The 22,520-nt window shown below is 41.9% G+C and overlaps 2 protein-coding genes and 1 long non-coding RNA gene across 5 annotated transcripts; 1 reads left to right on the plus strand and 2 right to left on the minus strand.

Moving 5' to 3' along the window:
- Positions 1-877: 877 nt before the first annotated feature.
- LOC131134268 (uncharacterized) lies at positions 878-17,180 on the plus strand. Of its 2 annotated transcripts, XR_009131373.1 has the most exons (5): positions 878-1,060; positions 1,467-1,543; positions 1,643-1,767; positions 15,276-15,399; positions 15,482-17,180. It is a non-coding gene; the product is annotated as an uncharacterized LOC131134268 (long non-coding RNA). The 2 variants fall into 2 exon arrangements; XR_009131372.1 differs by lacking the exons at positions 15,276-15,399; positions 15,482-17,180 and adding an exon at positions 2,647-2,921 and having other exon boundaries at positions 896-1,060.
- On the minus strand, positions 1,963-11,449 carry arrb1 (arrestin, beta 1). Of its 2 annotated transcripts, none has more exons than XM_058079335.1 (17): positions 11,303-11,449; positions 10,155-10,185; positions 9,966-10,026; positions 9,850-9,894; positions 9,578-9,774; positions 9,449-9,508; positions 8,255-8,346; positions 7,961-8,096; positions 5,845-5,929; positions 5,687-5,759; positions 4,391-4,528; positions 4,172-4,255; positions 4,009-4,032; positions 3,865-3,938; positions 3,716-3,764; positions 2,760-2,867; positions 1,963-2,687 (listed from the first exon to the last, which is right to left on the minus strand). In XM_058079335.1, exons 1-16 carry the CDS (start codon positions 11,320-11,322, stop codon positions 2,762-2,764), a joined length of 1,275 nt encoding a protein of 424 aa, XP_057935318.1. In that variant the 5' UTR covers positions 11,323-11,449; the 3' UTR covers positions 1,963-2,687; positions 2,760-2,761. The 2 variants fall into 2 exon arrangements, with proteins under 2 accessions (XP_057935318.1, XP_057935319.1); XM_058079336.1 differs by having other exon boundaries at positions 1,966-2,687; positions 8,255-8,322.
- Positions 13,451-21,373, minus strand: LOC131134259 (protein Atg16l2-like). The gene is made up of 17 exons (XM_058079331.1): positions 21,112-21,373; positions 20,728-20,785; positions 20,549-20,627; positions 18,683-18,756; positions 18,369-18,620; positions 17,544-17,621; positions 17,422-17,475; positions 16,609-16,711; positions 16,412-16,517; positions 16,267-16,337; positions 16,137-16,208; positions 15,955-16,069; positions 15,778-15,883; positions 15,554-15,706; positions 15,443-15,490; positions 15,259-15,360; positions 13,451-13,934 (listed from the first exon to the last, which is right to left on the minus strand). Exons 1-17 carry the CDS (start codon positions 21,206-21,208, stop codon positions 13,841-13,843), a joined length of 1,662 nt encoding a protein of 553 aa, XP_057935314.1. The 5' UTR covers positions 21,209-21,373; the 3' UTR covers positions 13,451-13,840.
- Between the last annotated feature and the right edge of the window lie 1,147 nt (positions 21,374-22,520).

A 22,520-nucleotide genomic window follows, 5' to 3' on the forward strand; every position in this document is an offset into this window, starting at 1 on the left:
GTCTGCACACAAAAATCCACACAGCTTGTGATATATTTTCAAATACTTCTTAGTCTCGGTTATTTATTTGTTCTTACCTTTTATGTGTACATCAAAGTACATGAATCCTACCTATCCTATAGGATACGCTCTGCTACTTTGTTGTAAAAGTCTGAGCGCCTTCTGGTGAGCTTTGACATTTCATTCATTCCTTCAGGGCTCCAGCTGTGGAAGGCCGGCACTGACAAGCACCTTCCAGCTAACGCACACCCCCACCCCTTCAGGAGGAGGATTGGAGTGCACAGATTGGGACATTTTGAAAGACCTCTGGTGCTACGCTGATGTGTGTTCGACACACAACTCAAGGAGAACTTGTCAAACCAAGTTGGAGGAGAGCATGGCAGCAAACAGGCTGGGTTCTGTGTGGTCTAGCATGAAGACTATTGTGGGTCTTCAGAACCACAACATAGCCATGACTGTGTTGGTTGTTTTTTTTAATTGTTTTTGTAACCATTTTAGCACTACTGATTTTAACTCTGGTGGATCTGGAACTTGTGGACACTGGTGGACACTCAGCACATTAAGATAGAACGGAAGGATACAGTATAGAAACTCCCGAACTCACATCAATAAAAGCCCTGGTCCTGATAGAATCTGTGGCCGCCCATGCAGTGGAACTTAGCTCCATCTTTCATTTTATCTTCAGGGCCCGATTGACCACTTAGAACAGAGGTAGGGAACCTACCTACCTTGTACCTTGGTCCCCAGAGGACCGCCCCTCCCCCCCCCCCCCCCCCCCCCCCAAAGCAAAAAGAGGTAAAACAGACAAATGGTAAAAAGCCTCTTCCTTCAGAAACCATTGGAATAATTTCGATAGTTCAAGTATTACTGTCATTTTCCAATGGCATCGTAGCAAATGTAGCTGTCACGTGATGTCAGTCAGCTGACGCGAAATGCCCAAGGCGGTAACGAGGAAATCCCAGCACGTGCAGGCAATCAGCCGGCTCTTGTCATGACTGGCAGCATCCAAAACCACAATTCCCGTCCATATTACCCGAATTCCGGATAAAATAACCCAGCGGTAAGCTACCTACACCTTTTGTAATCGACACTATTTAATTTTTAGCCGCTAGTTCTGTGTAAAAACTTGATTTGAAAGAACAGGAATAGGACAGTGCAGAGCGTGCCCAACACTCCATTACAGAAAAAATGCCGCCCCCCCTTACTTGTTTAACTTATTCTTTCATGACGAATCCTAAAGTGTTCTCATTTGCTTGAATTTTTGTTGTGGCGTTATGATTTCGGCTATATTGTCTTGATGTTTGTCTTGGTTTGTAATGTTTGCTAGGCAAGAGCAGGTGGACTGTATTGAACTGTATTGTGTGTGATGATCTTTATTGCTATATGAGAAATGTGAATTGAATATCTCCTTTATTGGGAAACTTTGACAATGTGAATTATGAATAAATGTTTTCTGTCTTCTACAGGTCAGGATTTTTGGTACAGATTTGTTTTTCAGCCAAAACTAACTGAATTCCTTCATTACCGATGACGTGCTGATCCGGTAGGACTGTTTTTCCCTCTTCCCGCTTTATGAATTATGGAGTATGGAGCTTTACACAATAGAAAAGTGCAAAGATTTGTGTGTGTTATCTATTGATAGTTTTCGAGGAGGAGGGGGAATCATTTAGAGATGAAATGACGAGCTTGCAGAACATGGACCAACTGAACATGGACCAACTGAACATGGACCAACTTGAAGACTGGTCGCCTTCAAAACACAAAATGGTAAGTGTAAATGACTCTGGAGTTGCTTATGCTTCAGTTATTGTTTTAATTTGGCTTCTTAATGAGCGTCAGGTGCTTTTTAAAGCCTTTTATTGTGTATGTGGCGTTATGTCGAGGATGAATGTAAACACATTGCTCGTCACAAAGAGCAGTGGGCCAGGTCGTGGGAAAGCAGCTCACCTTTTGTCTCCCACAGCAGCTATAAAAATGACATGCACACCTATCATGGCGAATTATGCAAATTAGGCAACGTTATCTAGCCCACACCTGCCACAAATAGATGTCAGTCCTGTGGGAACTGCTGTATATTATACAGTATAATGCATACATTATCTGTGTAGGTTGAATATTTATACGATATACGATATGAAAAGTTGATTTATTTCAGCATCTCGATTCAAGTCAAGTCAAACTCAAAGTATTTCTTCATTAATTTATACTTCCAGCTCATAAAAACCCAAATTCACTGTCGTGAAATGTCACAATGTTTTCAAGATCACAGATTCTGCAAAGACCTTTCTTTGAATGCGGAATGGTATCTTTTATATGCATATGCGCCTTTTATTGATGTATATATTTACAGTATATGATATAATACATATACATCTAGCTATAGACTTGTAATACATATCTATCTATTGGCTTGTGGATGCATATGCAGTACATTTCTAGTACGGTAAAGTATTACGAGTATACCAAGTAACCAACTGGTAAGAAAATAGAATAAATCTTCATGTGACGTTTGACATCAAAGGCCTCCATGAAGATTTGGAAAGTGAAAGCAGGTAGATGAGAAATTGTCGTGTTAGATTTTCATGCGGCTCATCAGTGTTTCTCATCGCTCCGTTGTCTCGTCACGCCACCGCCGTCGCCATGCAGACACGGACGAGGCCTCCCCGGGCGGCCGCTAGCGACGTATTCTAGAAGAAGAAGACAATCACATGTGGAAACCTTCTGGCATTCTTTGACCAGTAGGTGGCGCTCTTTATCACCTCTATCTGTCATGAACCTGGGCCGAATCCACACGCTCCTCATCCTCCTCATCCTTGGCCCCGATTAACCGCTGGCGAGCAAAGTCCTCAAAGATGATGTCATCATCGCTGCCAACACAAAATAGATTTTCTAATAAATTATACATTTTATATTTCATACAATATTGATACATGGTGATGATGTATTTATTTTTATGTGTACATTCTACACAATGTGCTATTTTGTGGTGTTGATGTCATGTGACAGCTCACACAAGACATACAACACTCATCAACTTAATGGGATCACACTATCGATTTAACAGATGGAAACACACACACACACACACACAGAAGCGAACATAAATGCAAGCACACATACTACACACACAAACACATACACTAAGGCACGAATGCAAACGCACCCAAAAGCATGCACACAAACAAATGAACGCGCACACACTAACGCGCTTGAACACAAATGCATTCAAATACAAACACACACAGATGCACATGACCACACAAAAACACCAATGCATATACACACAGACACACACCCGAACACGCAAACCCACGCAGGAACACATCAACAAACGGTAATGCAGGACCACAAACTATAGGACTGTCAATGACTGTTAGCATTCTTAGCATCATGTAATGCCACGCCTCGCTTATGATGGCAGACACAATAACGTCCTCGCAGCTTGATTGGAATTTTAAATTCATCTGGAGCGGTAAATATATATATATATAAAATCCGGTCCTGTCATTGATTTCTTTCATCAAAATTCAGTAAAAACGGGCATATTGTAGACACAGTTGAAAACTGTGATTAATCATGATTAATTTGAAAACTGATTAATCTGACTAGTTATCATTTAACAGGCACACACCGGAACATGCACACACACACACACACTTACACGCACAAATGCACACACGCTAACGCACGGGCCACGCACACACACAGTGTTTACTTGGCATCAAACTGGATGAGGTTTGTGTCACTTTGTGCTTCATCAGGAGCTGAAAGGCAAAAAGATGCCATTATTGTTTTTTTTAAGAGGTCACATGATAACGCCCAACGTGCCTTCCGTGGCTTATGTGTCTGTAGCTGTTAGGTTACCTTCTTCTCCGTGCGGACATTCTTCCAAGGGTTTAGGGTGCATCAGCGTGAAAGGAAGTTCAAGCGAGACGTCACTGGGGAAGAAATCAGTCACACGATCTCAACTGCAAACATTGACGACATCTCGGAAAGGTGAAAGGTTACCTGGGGGCCAGGTCTCCCAGGAGCCTGCAGTGCACAAAAAACACGTACAACTTTTCAACCGACACAATCATGACCTCCACGGCCAGCTTCCACTAGGGGGCAGCGGAGTGTCCGTAGAGTCTTTCTGTCCATCTCTTCAGGACAATGCAACAACGTTACTAACCCGCCTCGAGACACCACCAGCTTGACTTTGACTTTGTACGATACCACGATGCCCAACATTTCCTTATCGGCTCCTTCGCGTAACCTGCACACACCAATAAGACCTTAGCATATTTAGAATGCACACACATATACATACTACATGTTTACCTGACCACATGGAGCAATGTAAGCAAAACATCAGAAATGTCCAAGTGTTCATGAATGCATCTGGACTCACAGCGTGCTGGAGGCCAAGTTGGTGTCTTCGTGCTTCAACTTTCCATCCAGAGCGAGGCCTCGTTTCTCTCGGTTGTTGGATAGAAAAGGCGTGAGGGTGAAAACTTTGCAGAAGGTGGAACTGGAAGCGACAACATCACTGAGAAGAGAAACCAGCCATTAAGAAGCCATTTTTCTCTGACACAATGAGTCCATTTATGGTGAAGTAGAAACTGGCAGATTATTATTATTATTATTATTATTATTACTACAATATGACCACTACATTGCTTAGTTATCACTGTCTATTTCATAGGAGAAGATCCTTTCACATGTTCTAAGATACCATCTTTATCCTTCATGATGGTTGTAGCGTTGGACCAGGCAAGCTGCCAATGAGCATTTAACCATGTCTATCTTCACTTCATTTTTCACTTTAACCTTTTTTCACGCTCATCTATTATAAAATGAAAAAGATATAAATATTTTTTAAAATATACGTATATGATAAATATGAAATGTAACGTGAAATGCAGCTTAACAGAACGATGTAATACGAAACAAAACCTTTAAGTATTATAGCATGAAACTGCATAACACGAGGCGCAGTAAACATAACACAATGTTGGAACATGAAACGGCATAACACGAAATGTTGTGAAAGAGAATGTCATAACACGGAACACAACATGAAACGTAACAGAATGCCATAAACAAAAATATGATATATATATTATATAACATGAAAGGTCACAAAACAAACTGTAACACGACAAATAAAACGAAATATAACATCAAATGCCATATCAGAAATGTCATAACACGAAATGTAACTTATATTTGGACATGAAATACCATAAATAATAGAAAACGTAACACAAAATGTTATCACATGAAATGTCATAACAGGAAATCTAACATGTCGCGACACTAAATATCATAAATCGAAAACGTAACATGTAATATAACACGAAACATCGTAACAGGAAATGCAACATGTTGCGACACGAAAGGCCATACATAATAGAAAATGTAATGTGAAACATAACTTGAAATGTCATAACACGAAATGTAATAATACAAAACATCAATGAAATTAAATGACAACACAAAATGCTTTTACACTAAATGAAAACATGAACATTTGTAACACGAGATGTCATAACATAAAACATCCCAACATGAAATGTAGCACAAAAGTGTCATCATACAAAAGGAGGCTCGCCCGTGTCTGCTTTTTATGCACATTTGGTGGAGGCCTGAAAGTGATCTGAGGATTATGTATGAGTATCTGTATCTGTATCTGAGAGGGACTCACTCCGACTCCTCGGTAGCAACAGGGCATTTGTACTGGGCGGTGTTGAACAAGCAGATGTCAGCATATTGTCGCACTGCAGGAAGACATGCGCTTGAATATGATATACATATTGTTATCATATGATAGGACCTTGACGCCAGGTAGACAACACCACGTACCTGACACCTTCATCTTTTTCACCGTCTTGTTGGTGTTGTTGGTGACATGAACGTTGACACTGATGGGCTCGCCGTGATAGTAAATCTGAAAGTTCAGCTTTAGCTTTCATACAAGTACTTGCACACAAGAACATGCTAGCCAGCGCAGTCTCCTTTGGTAGCAAGGTGGAAAAAAAGGGTAACACTAGGAGAACCTAGACCAGGGGTGGGCAAACTACGGCCCGGGGGCCACATGCGGCCCACCAAGCGTTTGAATCCGGCCCGCCAGTTGCTTTCTAAGTAACTTCAACTTTTAACATACAAACTGGCAACATGACTTGCAAGTCGGATGTCTGATTTAGTAAAAAATAAACAACAAAACTGTCAAATTAAATGACATAGTTTGATGTGGTGTGATGTTTAAAGTGCTCCTAAAAAAGGGACATACAACTGATATAGGATAACACTTTTACAGATAAAATTAGACAAATAATTCAAGGAAAATGATAAGCATAAAATAGTGTGTGTGTGTTAAATACGTATATGTTCTGGCCCCCCAGACAATTTTGTTAACTCAATGCGGCCCTCGAGTCCAAATATTTGCCCACCCCTGACCTAGACCCTTTTATGGAACACACAGTACACATCTGTGGGGTTTTGAAACAGGATAAAAGTCCAATTGGAATACTTTTCCAATTTTGTTTTATGGAAATTAATTGAAGAAATAAATGAAGTTGAATTGGAACATTCAACACCCTAAATCATTCAAACTAAATGGGTGTGAAATGTACAACCACGTGTTAGGGCCACAATAAAAAGAAAAAAGAATCAGTTTAAAAAGGGCCATGGAGTATTAGGGCCATAATATCTAAAAATAATCTGAGATTTCATGGAAGTCATACGTTTATAAGAATAAAGTCATAAATTTACGAGTGGAAATGGTGTCTGTTTTGCCAGCAAAGCTCATTTCTACAGCTATTGGGGCTGCTTTAAAAAAAAGAAGAGAGGGGAAAAAAAAGTTGTACATTTACGAGAAAATAAGTCTTAATATACCCAAGGCCAAAGGTCACATCTTGATTTTTACATCTGTCTCAGGCAAGGGAAAAGTTACGAGTATTAAAATCTCAGATTTCAGGAATAAAGTAAATTTACGACTCTATTGTCATAAATTTAGGACTTGTCACACATTTACGACTGTATTGTCATAGATTTACAAGAAAAAAACTTTTATGTAATTTTATATGAATAAAATTGTAGTTTATTCGAGGATAAAGTTGAAAATTATATAGAAAAAAAGTTGTAAAGTCACAAGAAAAAATATGTATTATGAGAATAAACTAGTAAATTTCTGTGTTCTCGTAGATCGTAAATTTACAACTTTATTCTTGAATATAGTACACTTTTGAGAAAAAGTCGTAAATTCACAAGAAAATAGGAAACATCACGAAAATGAACTCGTAAATGTACAACTTTATTCTTGTAAATTTACAACTGCGTTCTCATAAATCGTAAATTTAAAGCGGTAATATGAAAAGAAATTTGTACATTTAGAACTTTATTTTTGTAAATTTTGTGTAAACTGTATTTTTGTAATATTATGACAAAAATACGTATCATATGAATGTCAGAAATTTACGAGTTTATTCTCATAATACAGTAATGCTTTTTTCTTGTGAATTTACAACCTTTTTCTCAAATATGCAACTTTATTTTCGTATATTTAGACTGTATTTTCGTAATGTTGTGATCAAAAATCATTACGTGAATAAAATTATAAATCTCTGAGTTTATTCTCGTAATATTCCCTTTTAGTTTTGTACATTTATGACTTTTTCTCTCATACATTTACGTTTTTATTCTCATAAATTCATGACTTTATTGTTGAAATACGATACATTTTTTTTGAATGTGGCCCTAATATTCTGTCTTTCCTGGCAAAAGGGACACCATGTCTTGGGATAGTCACATGACAACCATCCCAAAATGTAGCTATACAAGAGTCAATGAGTTTAAGTCAAGTTCAGGAGCTGAACTTGAGGACATTTGAGGTGTAGCTAACACGCGTGTCACTGTGGGTTCTTATGGCTTAACTGAGTACTTCGGTTAGGAACAATTCCTTCCACTTCCAAAACTGCACCTCCTTGTCCAGAGACGCCTCCAGGTGCAGAGCTTTGTCGGACATCAGGAAATGTCTGGTGGTCTCGGCAGTGGGCTGAGGTCCGGGCTTCTCGGGAGCGAACTGAACCTTCCTTATCACGAGTCGGACTGAGTTCCTGCGTGCCAGATAATTGGATCACGTTCATAACTTCTTAGCCGGCCCACAATTAGACAGAACGTTATTGATCGCATGGCTCAGGAAATGTTTGGGCTACTAATGCGTGTGTGCATTTCCATTCATAATGCATGTTGAGCGAGACATGCGGCCTTTTACCTTTTGTGGATCTTTTCTTCAGCATTGTCTGCGCAAAATACTTTCACTTCAAAGTCCACACCGCAGGCCTGGGGAGCAAACAATATGTCGACCTTTTTTAAGGTTATTATGGACGTTAAGACGTCCATAATGGTTCAATGGGTTCAATGATGATGACATCGCATGTCAGCGTTGTTTGGTGCACTTTTGGAAGATAACATTTGCGGGAAATCTGATCTTCTCCTCTCCTGGTTTACTCCAAGCCAGAGTCTGAAATATCACACGTCCATCAGGACTGTCAGCCACACCAACGCGGTCACGTCACCGTCTCATTTGCATAATCCGTCATGATGTTCACTACACAATCATTCTTCGGAACGACACACGCTTTCATGTTAGTCGGTTAGAAAGCCCACCATTTTTTCATGTCGTTATTTTGTACTTGAACACACCGCAGTTATATGGTGCAAGATTGACACTTTTCCTTTGCCACTTTGCAAATTTCACAGTTTTTTGTAAAATTTTTCGAGATCATCACATGAAACAATTTCAAGCTTAAAAATATCTAAAGGAAGTAAAATACAAATAAGGCATTCAGACGAGGCATTCAAATACATTGAGATAAGTACTACGCTGGTCACTAGGTCTCAGTAATGTTACACTGATGAGACGGTAGCCACCGCAGGAAGTACTGTACGAAACAGGAAGTCAAAAAGGAACCGTCCTAACATGTGCATTTACATTATGTCATATTTTTCTCTTATGTTTACTATATTGGGTAAGAGTAGTGTAAAGTTGACTATAGGGGTGTTTTTATGTTTTTTTTCTAATGATGATAAAAAACCCACCCTCGGCCATCTCTGTGTGGAGTTTGCATGTTCTCCCCGTGCATGCGTGGGTTTTCTCCGGGTACTCCGATTTCCTCCCACATTCCAAAAACATGCTAGGTTAATTGGCGACTCCAAATTGTCCATAGGTATGAATGTGAGTGTGAATGGTTGTTTGTCTATATGTGCCCTGTGATTGGCTGGCCACCAGTCCAGGGTGTACCCCGCCTCTCGCCCGAAGACAGCTGGGATAGGCTCCAGCATCATAATCATAATACGTCCACCAAATAGAAAATCAACTTTGGTGTTCTTGAACTTGAACATACACATCCATACCTTTTATCACCCTCACTAATGTTGAACCTGAGGTTCAAGGTAAATACTGTACCTTGCCGGTGTCCTCGGGGCCTGGTTGCAGGGTGACAGAACAGGGCAGGTTCAGTGGGATCTGGAAAGAAGAAGAAATGAATATTTATTTGTAGGTGTGAAATAAAGTAGCAAAAAGAAGAAAGGGTACCTCAAAGGTGAACGGGTAGGCGTGTTCTCCCAGTTTTTTCATCAGACGTTCCTGCAAACGAGTCATGTTCTTCGTCTCCTCTGTCAGAGGAGGAAACACCTGCGCGTTTGCCACAAACAAATCTTTCCGGAAGGTCAGCCCCAGAACATCCAAATCTTCGCGACCGTATCGGAATGCGCAGGTGAGCGTCACAAACACTGAGCCAGACACGCAAAGGAACAATCACCCAGCTTGCATGGAGACGGAATTCACACAACAGCCTATCGACATACCTTTTCTCTCCTTCAAGTACTCGGGATCAATCAGGATCACGCCATCTGACAACAGGAAAAAGGACTTTTTTACAGTCAAATCTGGCAAAATGTTTGTTTTCAAAAGCCACACTTACCCACGGGCTCCACTCGGTCCACGTGGTCCACAAAGTCTCTCTTCCCCAGATAGACGGTGAGCTGGAGGGATTAGAATTCAGTACGGCAAATCAGCTAAAGAAACGGAACCACCAGCCAATCAGCTGCTAGGGGCAGCCCACATTATCCGATCCACATGGAAAAGGAAGTAAAAGACGAAGAAGACCTACCTTCCCATTGGGACTTGCTTTCTTAAACACTCTGAAAAATTAAACACGGTAAAACATTTTACTCTGCCGCTCTTCAAAATTCACCATTTTACACGACGTCCGAACGCCCCAAACACACAGAACATATTTATTTGTGGCGGCCCACCAAGAATAAATCACTCATAAACACATTATAACGGGACTGTCTGTGAATGTAGCTTGTCATTCCATCCTAACTTAACACATGCTTCTCAACACACCTCATACGCGTCTGGTCTGCCAGAGAAGAAGACGTAGCAGGAGGGATCGGTGTTACAGACTTGGAGATTTTTTTTTTTGGGGAGAAGCGACAAATCTAGCAACTTTTTCCTGGCCTTACTGGATACTTTAGGCGACTAAAGTGAAAGCGCGTACCGCTCTTGTCAACATAACCTACCGCCACAGATAGATTGCAGTCCTGTGGGTAAACACGGTGCACACAACAATGTAACTAATTGAATAAATGAAATACTAAAGTAAATATTTATATTAAAATAAAGATTGAACAAATGCTGCAAAATACCCAAAACACCCCCCCCCCAAAAAAAAAAAAAAAACCTGCAAGAGAGAAAAATGCTGCAGCAAAACAGAGGTTAGCATTGTTTCTTTAACATTTGTGTTTGATCCTAGAGTGTGTTTGTGACTGTGCATTTGTTTTATGGTGTCTGGACACGTTCTGTGTTCATCGGCCACCGTACAGTTTTTGACGAAAGCCTCCGCACAACCAAAAGTATCTTCGGGTCTCCTGTCAATCATGGGCAACTTCCTGTCTCTGTCTCATTAACGCCTCCGCTTCCTGGTCGGCTTACGGTTCACATTACTACAGACTTTTATCCTATCCTATCTGGAGATGAGTGGTTCTGAACTTGTTGTCATGGTAACCACATTCCACACCACCACAGCACAACACATCAACACACACACACACACACACACACTTCCTGTGTGTTGCGATATTAAAGAGCACACACAAAACACCCATTCAGGATTTACGGCCAAATTAGACCTCACGTGACTGGCATGAAACGATGCTGCGCGCGTGTACACACACACATACACACGCTCACACACACACACACACTCACACACACACATACATACAATATGCATGTATAAAGAGAAAATGCTACCTGGTTCCTTTATCTCCCATCCTGATGGCAGCGATGAGGAGCAAGTGGACACACTAATGGTGATGCAGATGATGAGGAGGAGGAGGAGGAGGGATCCTGTCACCGTGGAAACTGAAGGAAGTGGTCTCTGTGTGGTGATGCGTCACATGATCAGTGGAAAAGCTCACTGAAGACCCCCTCCTCTCCCTTCCCTCCCCACCATGATCACGTGTGCGCATTTAAAGGGAACCAATAAAAGATGAGCGTTCTTTTTCATTTCCTTCCTCCTAGGCACGCATTAAACGTTGGCACCCACTTTTTTCCCCCCAGTTTGAATTGCTGACTGAATCATTATTTCATCTTTTCTTCTTTGATGAGAAACAAGTGGAAAGTCCTTTTATCGCCACTTGGCTATTTAGTTATATTCTATTGTTACAGTATATCAATGGTTCCCATATATTCACGTCATTTGATTTACATTTTATTTTTTGTATTGTAATTAATAAAAAAATTAACATACATATTTTTATATTGGGGCGGCACGGCGGTCGAGTGGTTAGCGCGCAGACCTCACAGCTAGGAGACCCGAGTCTCCATCTCTGTGTGGAGTTTGCATGTTCTCCCCGTGCATGCGTGGGTTTTCTCCGGGTACTCCGGTTTCCTCCCACATTCCAAAAACATGCTAGGTTAATTGGCGACTCCAAATTGTCCATAGGTATGAATGTGAGTGTGAATGGTTGTTTGTCTATATGTGCCCTGTGATTGGCTGGCCACCAGTCCAGGGTGTACCCCGCCTCTCGGCCAAAGACAGCTGGGATAGGCTCCATCACCCCCGCGACCCTTGTGAGGAAAAAGCAGTAGAAAAGGAATTAATGAATTAATGAATAATTCAAAAATAAAAAATATTAATAAAAACATATATCATAAATAAAATAAAATTATTGACTGAATTAATGAATTCATTTTCATATTGTTTGAAATTTATTAATTTAGAATATATACACAATTTTATTTTTTATCTTTCTAGATTTTAATTGTAATATTTTATATATAATTCTAAAAAGTAATAATGAAATAGATAATAGAAATCGGGTACACCCTGGTTTGGTCACCAGCCAATCACAGGGCACATATAGACTAAGGGTGTGGAAAATAATCGATATTAATCGATACATCGATGCGCATGTGCGCGATGCGAGTGCATCGGCTCAATCACTGGGTATGGATGCAATTGACGGGAGAAATCTAGATTCATCGCGATGCGTTTATGGGTACCGGTAAAATGCAATGCCGATGCAAGCGCTGTTTTATTAATGTTCAACCTCACTCCATAGGCTGTTCCCCATCATTATTTGGCGTTTTGTATTGAATACGGACAGAAGCTGTGAGACACTTACAAGTATTAGTAAAACAGCATGGACGTTCGCTGCTGTTGGCTGAGATACATGCTTTCACATTTGGTTGCCAAAAGTGTCCACCAAGACCAGAAATGGTCGCTGGTCACAGACAAGGGCCCCATGTCCACTACAGAGGAGGTTTTACTGTCTTCATAATTGCTCTAAGACAAAACCTGCGCCCTGCATTGCTGGGTCTCAGGAGGTTTTCAAAGTGGACTTGTGTTTTTTGTGACGACGCGTCAGAAAAGTGTGAAATGATGAAAAGGTCAATTATTAATAACAAGCTTTGGCCAGGAGTGATTACCATAAATAATGTCTGACAGTGGACTGTGACTCCCTGCAGGCGTCATGGCCTCCTGTGGTTTTTTCTTTCTTTATTATTAAACATGAACATAAAACAGCCCGGCTGAGTATTAAATCAGAGATTTCAAGACTAAAGTGGTAATAATACGAGTCAGAGGGAAAATAGATCCTAGCTCTTCAGGAAGGGAGGAAACTTACCTCTTGCTGCAGGTAAGCTTTTATTTATACCGTGGCAGCAAAACAGCCCTTCTTACTTCCACCTTCCATACCCCGCCCCCTCACATACAGTAAGTCCCCCCCTTTCCATAGTGTGACCTTTCGCCTTTTCGCGTAAATGTATTAATTTATTCTGGTAAATTTACGACGCTATTCTCAAAATCTCAGATGTAGCCCTAATGGTTAACTCGTTAAACAATTAATTATTTTATGAAAAACAAATTGAAATACAAATAAATAAAAACAAATTGAGTCAATTTGTCAATTTTTTTATTGATTTGCTTCAAACGTGGATTTTAATAGGTGTTTTCTCAAATACTCCATAAAATGCCGAAAGGTGACAAAAAAATAAATAACTTATAAAAAGATCAAAGTTATAAAAAAATGGTCCCTCCTTCTCCTTGTGAAAGACAGCACTTGATCCCAGTCCACACAAGAACTCTATTCATTTTCATTTTCATTCCTACATGAGGTAGTAGGGGCAGTGCTCATTAGTGGCCAAAAGATGGCGCTGTGTCAATGTCGTGATGATTGCTGATAACGAATGAGCCCTTCAGTTTCGCTCATGGATTTTTAAAAACGTAAGTTGTGGTGGTGTGTGGTATTGCACGCTAGCTGTTGCTACTGCGACAGACGACTCGCTTCAGATGTCGCTCCAGAGGACCGCCCGTCCCCGCTTGTCCACGCTGACCACATACTCGCCGGACATTGACCAGCAAACGGCGCTGATAGGCGCGCTGCAGAACGAAAGAAATGCAACATTTAAATGACAACCTCACTTAACGGGGGCTGGAAATGATCTGAGTTCATCTGCTTTGTACAGTAGCCACCATATTAAAACGCGTTGATGACATGTTAGCCACCTCATTACCACGAGTTGATGACATGTTAGCTCCCATATTACCGCAAGTTAGACATGGCAGCCACCGCATTACCAGAAGTAATTGTTATGTTAGCCTCGGGTTAATGACGTGAGCCAAACTGTAGCCACATGTTAGTGGCTATACACAGCTACGCATTAGCATGTTATTGACATGATAGCCACCACATTAGCCACATGTTATTGACTACAAATTAGTAAAATGTTAGCCACATGTTAGCAAGGCATTACTAACTTTTAAGATACCACGTTAGCCACATGCTAGCCAGACATTAGATGTTAGTCACCACATTACCATGTGTTTGTGACGTATTAGCCACACATTAGCTTTGTTAGCTACATGTTAGTGACATGTTATTGACACAATAGCCACAATGTTAGCCACACATTATTGACATGCTAGCCACCTGTTACCGATATTTTAGCCCCTGCATTACCATGTGTTAGCAACATGTTAGCCACACACTAGCCATACCTTTACTAAATAATAGCCAAATGCTATTGACTACAAATTAGTAAAATGTTAGTGACTTGTTAGCCACATGTTAGCAAGGCGTTACTAACTTTTAAGATACCACGTTAGCCACATGCTAGCCAGACATTAGAGGTTAGTCACCACATTACCATGTGTTTGTGACGTATTAGCCACACATTAGCTTTGTTAGCTACATGTTAGTGACATGTTATTGACACAATAGCCACAATGTTAGCCACACATTATTGACATGCTAGCCACCTGTTACCGATATTTTAGCCCCTGCATTACCATGTGTTAGCAACATGTTAGCCACACACTAGCCATACCTTTACTAAATAATAGCCAAATGCTATTGACTACAAATTAGTAAAATGTTAGTGACTTGTTAGCCACATGTTAGCAAGGCGTTACTAACTTTTAAGATACCACGTTAGCCACATGCTAGCCAGACATTAGATGTTAGTCACCACATTACCATATACTACCGATATTTTAGCCCCTGCATTACCATGTGTTAGCAACATGTTAGCCACACACTAGCCACACCTTTACTAAATAATAGCAAAATGCTAGCCACATATTAGTCACAACTTACCCACGCATTAGTGACATGTTAGCCACACTCATAATGTATTAGCCACACCTTCGTTACATGTTAGCGACACATTAGCTGCAAAGTAGCTACACATTAAGGACATGTGACCTGTGTTTGTCCCCTAGGCGTGTCTCCAGGTTGCCACTAGAGACGTTCCAAACGTAGACGGCGCCATCTGCTGATCCCGCCGCCACAAAGCCAGCGTCTGGGCTGAGAAGAGAAGGGGTTGATGCACAAACAAACTTGCAGGTTTGCTTGATTTTTTTTTTGTATTATTATTTGTAAAACTAACCTGATGGCCACTTTGGTGCTGTCACTTCCACATTTGAAGCCCTCAGCTCTGAAACACAAACACGAGTCGTCAGCTCGTGAAGACGCGTGACGAGGCTCGATATGTACTTACCTGAAGGCGGCGCTCTGGCTGCTCCACCGGCGAACGTCGAGCAGTTGGAGGCCGTCATCGCGGCAGCAGCTGAGCAGCTGGCGGCGGTCGGTGCTGAGGTCCAATGACGTGACTTTGCCCTGAGCTTCCACCTCATGAACACAGCTGGCCAGCCTGAGATGGAAAAAAGACGCTCAAATGTGTCATTGTGTCACTGAATTCATGTTTTTTTAAAAAAAGGCAACCTGGTGTCCCAGAATCGTATCTTGTGGTCGAAATGTCCGCTGATGATGAGGTTTTCAGAGCAGACCACGTCGCTGCAGGAAGACGACACGTCCACTAGCTGAACACCTGAGCAACACAAGTCACCGTGTTGTATTGATCCACGTATTGATGACTTATCAGAGAACGGCGTGACCTACAGGCGGCTCTCTGAAGGTCCCACAGTCTGATAGTGCGGTCTGCACTTCCTGTGACCACCTGATGAAGACTGAACCTCGCAGCGGTCACCTTCCTGTTGTGCCCCGTCAGAGTCAGCTAACACACACACACACCACAAATATGTCAAATGTATGCCAAACGCTGCACAGCATTAGGCCGTTACCTTGGGAACGGGGTCATCCAAACGCCACAACAAAGCCGACTTGTCGTACGACCCCGCCAGAATTCTGTGACCCTGCAAAAGCCAAACCTTCGTCTTTAAAAAGCACAGTGCGGACGGCGAGTGTACTCACCGTGGGTTCAAACTCCACACAGGTGATGCCCTCCGTGCTCCCATCCAGGGTGGCGCGGTGTCTCAGGGTGCCTGATGACATCAATGGAAGCGTGTCAAGTTCGATCGGGTCGTGTTGCCTTTATGGCAAAACCCGGGCGGCGTACCTGCTTTGACGTGCCACAGTTTGACCACCCTGTCTGTTCCACCGCTGGCCAGCAGGGCGGAGCTAGAGCAGCAGCTGGCTGCGTTGATTCCCTGCTCATGTGCATCCTGTGGATTGAAAAAAAACGCACCTTAACGGAGGTCTTCATTCTGGCTATTTCGAGTCCAGACTTGGACATGACTCCATATTGCGTCTTACCAGGACCTGCAGAGCGTGGACAGGAACTCTGGCTAGCATAGAAACTCCGACAGGACACAGCAGGTCCTCCTCCAAACCACAGAAGCTGTGGCCCCGCCTCTTCCTGTAAAGAGAAACATGACTTTCGAGATTTTGCCATGTAAGAAGATGTAGCAAGAGGGATCAATGTTGCCAACCTAGCCACTTTGTGGCTATAATTAGCAAATAATCAGTCCCAGAAAAGGGAGAAAGAGAGCAAAAACGCAACATAAAGAGAAGCTGCAATGTGGACAATATAACAACTATTCATACAATTTTTGTTTAATAAGTTTTGTTTATATTCTTAAAATTCAAACATCAAAGTGCCCCTACACCCCGCATCCTATGATTTTCAGTATGCAGCCCTCAGTGAAGTTTGGGCAACCTGGTCCAGATGAGGAGCTGATGCATCTGATCCATTCTGGCTGGGTCGCAGACACTTCATAAAACATTCATTTAAATGTGTGGACAACTGATGCCTGACTTCCTCTTGTCATCCTTTAGTCATCTTCCTCCTTGATACAGGATATCATCATTGTGCATTCAAATTTCTGCAATTTTGATATCTTTATTTGTAATTATGTTGTATTTAGTATTATGCATTATTTCTATGCAGGCAGAAGTTATGATCCTAATTATGTCCTTAACAAAATGCCTTAAATTCCTGTAAAAGGCACCTTGGGCACATAATATGTGTAGTCTGTAGTAAGGACTTAAATAAAACTTAAATAAAAGTGGGTCTCCAGTTTGAGACCATTGGAGGTTCCCTGCTTCCAAAATAAAGTGAGCACTCACTCGAACAGCTCCCTGATGGTCGACAGTCTACTTGGTGAGCTTGCCGAGGCCGACCTGCCAAAGGAAACAGAGGTTGAGTTGTGACCTCGGCTTGAAAGGAAGGTCGAAGGGGGTGAGCTCACCTCAAGAGGCGACCTTGACTTTTTTCTGGCAAGGTTTCTTGGAGTGACGAACTCCTCAGGTTTGAAAGGCTGAAGGAGCTGGAAGACAACAAATGGGAAGAGACCTCAGAACCACAACGTCCTAAGTGAGGGACCAGGGACTTTTGACAAATATGTGCACTTTTAACAAAACAATGTGCAATAATTTAGCTTTTGCCATTATTGTATAGAATTGTTTAGAACTGTTAAGAATTGTAAGAATTGGCACTTTTATTGTTCTTTTTTTTTTTTATTTCCCTCATGTTCTATGCCGCTTAATCCTCATTAGGATTGCGGAATTCTTTATTATTGATTTTATTTATATATATAAAGACAGCTGGGATAGGCTCCAGCACCCCCGCGACCCTCGTGAGGAAAAGCGGTAGAAAATGAATGAATGGTTTTATGAATATTTTTATTGTTTGAATTATTGTATTAATAACATTTTTTTTATTATTGTAGTAATATGTTATTTTATATTTATATCTGTTTTATTAATTAATTTTTATTTTATTATTATAATTATTAATAACTTTATTTGACTTTTTTTATTCTATTTATTTTCCATTTTATTTCGTTTTTTGGGGGTTTTTTTACTTTGCATTCTTTGCTGCTACTGGAACCTTAAATTCCCTGCACACGGCCGAGTGATCAATAAAGTTATATCCAGTAGTAATGTAATATAAGAGCCATCCTAAAGCACCATTAAGTAACAGTACAGTTATTACTTCCTTATATATACTTCCCTATAAAGTAGGTGCAAGAATGACTCTCGGCCAACAAGGAGAAGGCATTAGATTCCCACACCTGGAACGCCTCTCGTTGCGGTGGTTCATGCGGGCGGCGGCCTGCTGTTTGGGGTGGATCATGTCCTCCAGCAGGCGACTCCCTCTGACCTTCTCCTCCCGAAGATGCGACTCCGCCCACCTCTGATGCTCCATCAGGCCGTCGTACTTCTTCTTCAAAAGTTGGTTCTCCTCCTGAACCCGCTCCACCCGCGCCCGCAGCTGCTGGCGGACATCCAGCGCTCCCGCCAGCCAGCGCTCCTCCTGCAGCAGCCTGAGCACAAACGGTCACGCTGACACCAGGAATCTATCGCTGTGCACGTGTGCAACACTCACCTGTCACGCTGACCCTCCAACACTTTCTCTTTGATTTTCATCTGCTGCTGCAGCTCCACCACTTGATAAGCTAACTGCAACACAGAACAGGAGGACCCGCTGCTCGTTGAGAAGAGCGATGTATGCTTTCACATTAGAGTCACCAGAAACACTCGCTACATTTGTCGTGAGTAACTTTTCTTTTCTACAAAACAATCTAGAGGGGTCTGAATATAGCAACACTGATCTCTCCTGCTACGTTGTCTTATTACAAGCGGTTTGGATGCAATCTACTGTACGCAGTTGGCAGGACGAGCTACAAAAGTTGCATTATAATGTAGCACCAGATGTATTTGGGGCGGGACACCCCAAATGTCACAATATGACACAATGACAGCACGTCAAACACTGATTTACTTGTCATTATCAGCTATTATCATTATTTAATTAAGTCATGATTCACCACATATCCTGTACTTATTACCGAAAATAATATTCAGTCAACATTCCTCGTTTATGTCATGAATTATCATGATTATGAAAGCTATCTACGATTACACACTTTCCAGGGACCAGGTTAGAAAGGCGGGGAAAGAGTTGCTATCAGACAGTTGTTAGCTGGGTATCTTCAGCTGTTGGACCTTCGGCCAGCGGGACAGCGTTACGGCCTTTTTTAAGGTTTGGGAGAAATAATGTTGAGATTAAAATGTGCAGAAATACAGATAGTGATTAATCACTGTTTAGAATTTGAACAGAACTAAAAATGCTATTTCAAATTTACAGTATATGTATATATACGCTGCGGCACGGCGGTCTGGTGGTTAGTGCGCAGACCTCACAGCTAGGAGACCAGGGTTCGGTCCCCGCCCTCGGCCATCTCTGTGTGGAGTTTGCATGTTCTCCCCGTGCATGCGTGGGTTTTCTCCGGGTACTCCGGTTTCCTTCCACATTCCAAAAACATGCTAGGTTAATTGGCCACTCCAAATTGTCCATAGGTATGAATGCGAGTGTGAATGGTTGTTTGTCTATATGTGCCCTGTGATTGGCTGGCGACCAGTCCAGGGTGTACCCCACCTCTCGCCCGAAGACAGCTGAGATAGGGATCCAGCACCCCCCGCGACCCTCGTGAGGAAAAAGCGGTAGAAAATGAATGAATGAATGAATGAATGAATGTATATATACGGCTGCACGGCGGCCGAGTGGTTAGCGTTCAGACCTCACAGCTAGGAGACCCGAGTTCAATCCCACCCTCGACCATCTCTGTGTGGAGTTTGCATGTTCTCCCCGTGCATGCGTGGGTTTTCTCCGGGTACTCTGGTTTCCTCCCACATTCCAAAAACATGCTAGGTTAATTGGTGACTCCAAATGGTCCATAGGTATGAATGCGAGTGTGAATGGTTGTTTGTCTATATGTGCCCTGTGATTGGCTGGCGACCAGTCCAAAGACAGCTGGGATAGGCTCCAGCACTTCCGCGACCCTCGTGAGGATAATGAATGAATGTATATATATTTTATTTATATTCATATCAAAAACTGTTCCAAAAATCCTGTACAATGACCGTGCATCGAACCATGCAATAAACTGTGCAATAAACCTGTGGCCTGATCATCATGTATGCAACTGTTAATAGTGTATATCACGTCTTTATTTGTATCATCTTGATTTTGTGCTTTTGTACTTAATATATCATTTATATTTTTATATTTATTGCAATGAATGAAATACAGTTTGTTTTCTTATATTGGCTAGAAATCTGAAAGCTACATATAAATGGATTGTGCAATACAGGTTAATACTGTTTGGAGCTTATTTTGCACTGAACAGGAAGTGTACGTCTTAATGCTGTGTAACGCCACTCGACAACTAGTAAGTTAAAATGAAGTCACCTCTCCGGTGGTCTTCTTCAGCGCTTTCTTCTCCAGGAGAAGACATGACAATGAGTTGTTGATGTCACAGTCAGACACTCTGCACACACACACACACACACACACACACACACACACACAGTGAAAAACAATAAGTAAATCCTAATGGTTTGGGATATGTGTGTGCGCAGAAGCGTTACCTGGTGGAGGAGCTGAGGAACAAGTTGGTCAGACTGGTTTTCTCCAGCATTCGAGAGTCTGCCAACAGTCGGATGAAAATGGAATCAGATTGACGTGGAAAAACATGTAAAGTATTTATTTGTTGTTGTGGAGCTACTGAATCATCTAGACCGACAGAACCAGTCGAACCTGTTGCATCTTCCCATGCACTGCAATGTTTCCTTACATTCACACACACCAATGATTGAATTACTTGCACGACACAAGCTTCTAAATCAGCCACCATTGGACAAGAACATCCAAGTGTTTGTTTTGCTCATTCTTACTGACTATTATGGGGCTGTGTGGTTCAGACCCACAAGCTAGTTGAAGAATATAAAAAAAAGAGTACAGGCCGGTCGTACAGAAGCCGATGAGGTCCCGGAACATGTGGTGCTGCCGCTGGTCTCGGTGTTTCAGCTGATGGACGATGTGTCCCTTCCACATCTTGGTGTCCGCCATGGCTGCAGCCGTCCTCCCTCCCAAACTAGTAGAGTCTCTCTCGATGTCCTGACATGACACGTCACTCCGCGATATCGCCAGTCATCGCAATCTTCAGCGAACCACCGCCTTTCTTCCACTTTCTTGCTTTTTAGGCATTGTTTGTTTTCCCTTGCTTTTACACGTGACACGTGTCCGCCTATCAACGCCCACTTCCGCTTTTCAGAACCAAAGCGCTCCGCCGGTCGGTGTGGCCGATACGGCGAATGTAGGTATCGATTCGATACCAAATAAATATATGTGGACCGGTTTTGACAGTTTTACTTGAAAATGCTTAAGATCATTTTTCGATTTTGCCTTTAATTTGTTAAATCTGACTATATATAATCAGAATGACACAAATTTGAGGCACTTATTTGTGAACCAATTATTATGTGTATGTGTGTGTGTCCTGTCCAGTCATTAGGGCAGATACTATTCATTCATTTTCTACCGCTTTTTCCTCACGAGGGTCGCGGGGGGTGCTGGAGCCTATCCCAGCTGTCTTCGGGCGTAAGGCGGGGTACACCCTGGACTGGTCGCCAGCCAATCACAGGGCACATATAGACAAACAACTATTCACACTCACATTCATACCTATGGACAATTTGGAGTGGCCAATTAACCTAGCATGTTTTTGGAATGTGGGAGGAAACCGGAGTACCCGGAGAAAACCCACGCATGCACGGGGAGAACATGCAAATTCCACACAGAGATGGCCGAGGGCGGGGACCGAACCCTGGTCTCCTAGCTGTGAGGTCTGCGCACTAACCACCAGATCACCGTGCCGCCTGGCAGATACTATTGTTGATCCAAATGTCCTTACATGCTAAACAGAATTGCTTTGCCAGGGAAAAGTGGAAGATACATTTTCCCTGTTATTCATTAATTCATTCATTTTCTACCGCTCTACTGCTCATAAGGATCGCGGGCGTGCTGGAGCCTATCCCAGCTGTCTGGCCCAGAGGCGGGTTACACGCTGGACTTGTCGCCAGCCAATCACAGTTTCCCTGTTATATAGATTTTTGACTATTTGATGTTTTGTTTTTATGCAAATCTAATGGTATCATTTGACTACAGAATGACACAGATTTGAGGCACTTTTTTGTCAACAAATTGTATGCAAATACGACAATAAAAGTCAATGTATGAAATATCAAATATCGACATGAAATATCTTATTTTTTTTTAATCTAAATAATTTTTTATCGAATGTAAAAATAGAATACTTTTAAAAAGCTAAACAAAACAGCAAAAAATCCTTTGGCTTTTTGCCCCATAAGCCTTCCTGTGT

This window comes from Doryrhamphus excisus, chromosome 8 (genome assembly GCF_030265055.1).
Source record: "Doryrhamphus excisus isolate RoL2022-K1 chromosome 8, RoL_Dexc_1.0, whole genome shotgun sequence".
Lineage (NCBI taxonomy): Eukaryota > Metazoa > Chordata > Actinopteri > Syngnathiformes > Syngnathidae > Doryrhamphus > Doryrhamphus excisus.

Coding starts and splice junctions, on each gene's coding strand:
- arrb1 (XM_058079335.1), bottom strand. CDS start 11,322: ATGGGAGATAAAGGAACCAG. Junction 5,760..5,844: donor GAAAAAGATGAAGGTGTCAG/GTACGTGGTGTT, acceptor GTCTTCCTGCAG/TGCGACAATATGCTGACATC. Junction 4,529..5,686: donor GTTGCTACCGAGGAGTCGGA/GTGAGTCCCTCT, acceptor TTCTCTTCTCAG/TGATGTTGTCGCTTCCAGTT.
- LOC131134259 (XM_058079331.1), bottom strand. CDS start 21,208: ATGGCGGACACCAAGATGTGGAAGGGACACATCGTCCATCAGCTGAAA. Junction 16,209..16,266: donor GTGTGGAGTTTGAACCCACG/GTGAGTACACTC, acceptor TGGCTTTTGCAG/GGTCACAGAATTCTGGCGGG. Junction 15,884..15,954: donor GGACCTTCAGAGAGCCGCCT/GTAGGTCACGCC, acceptor TGTGTTGCTCAG/GTGTTCAGCTAGTGGACGTG.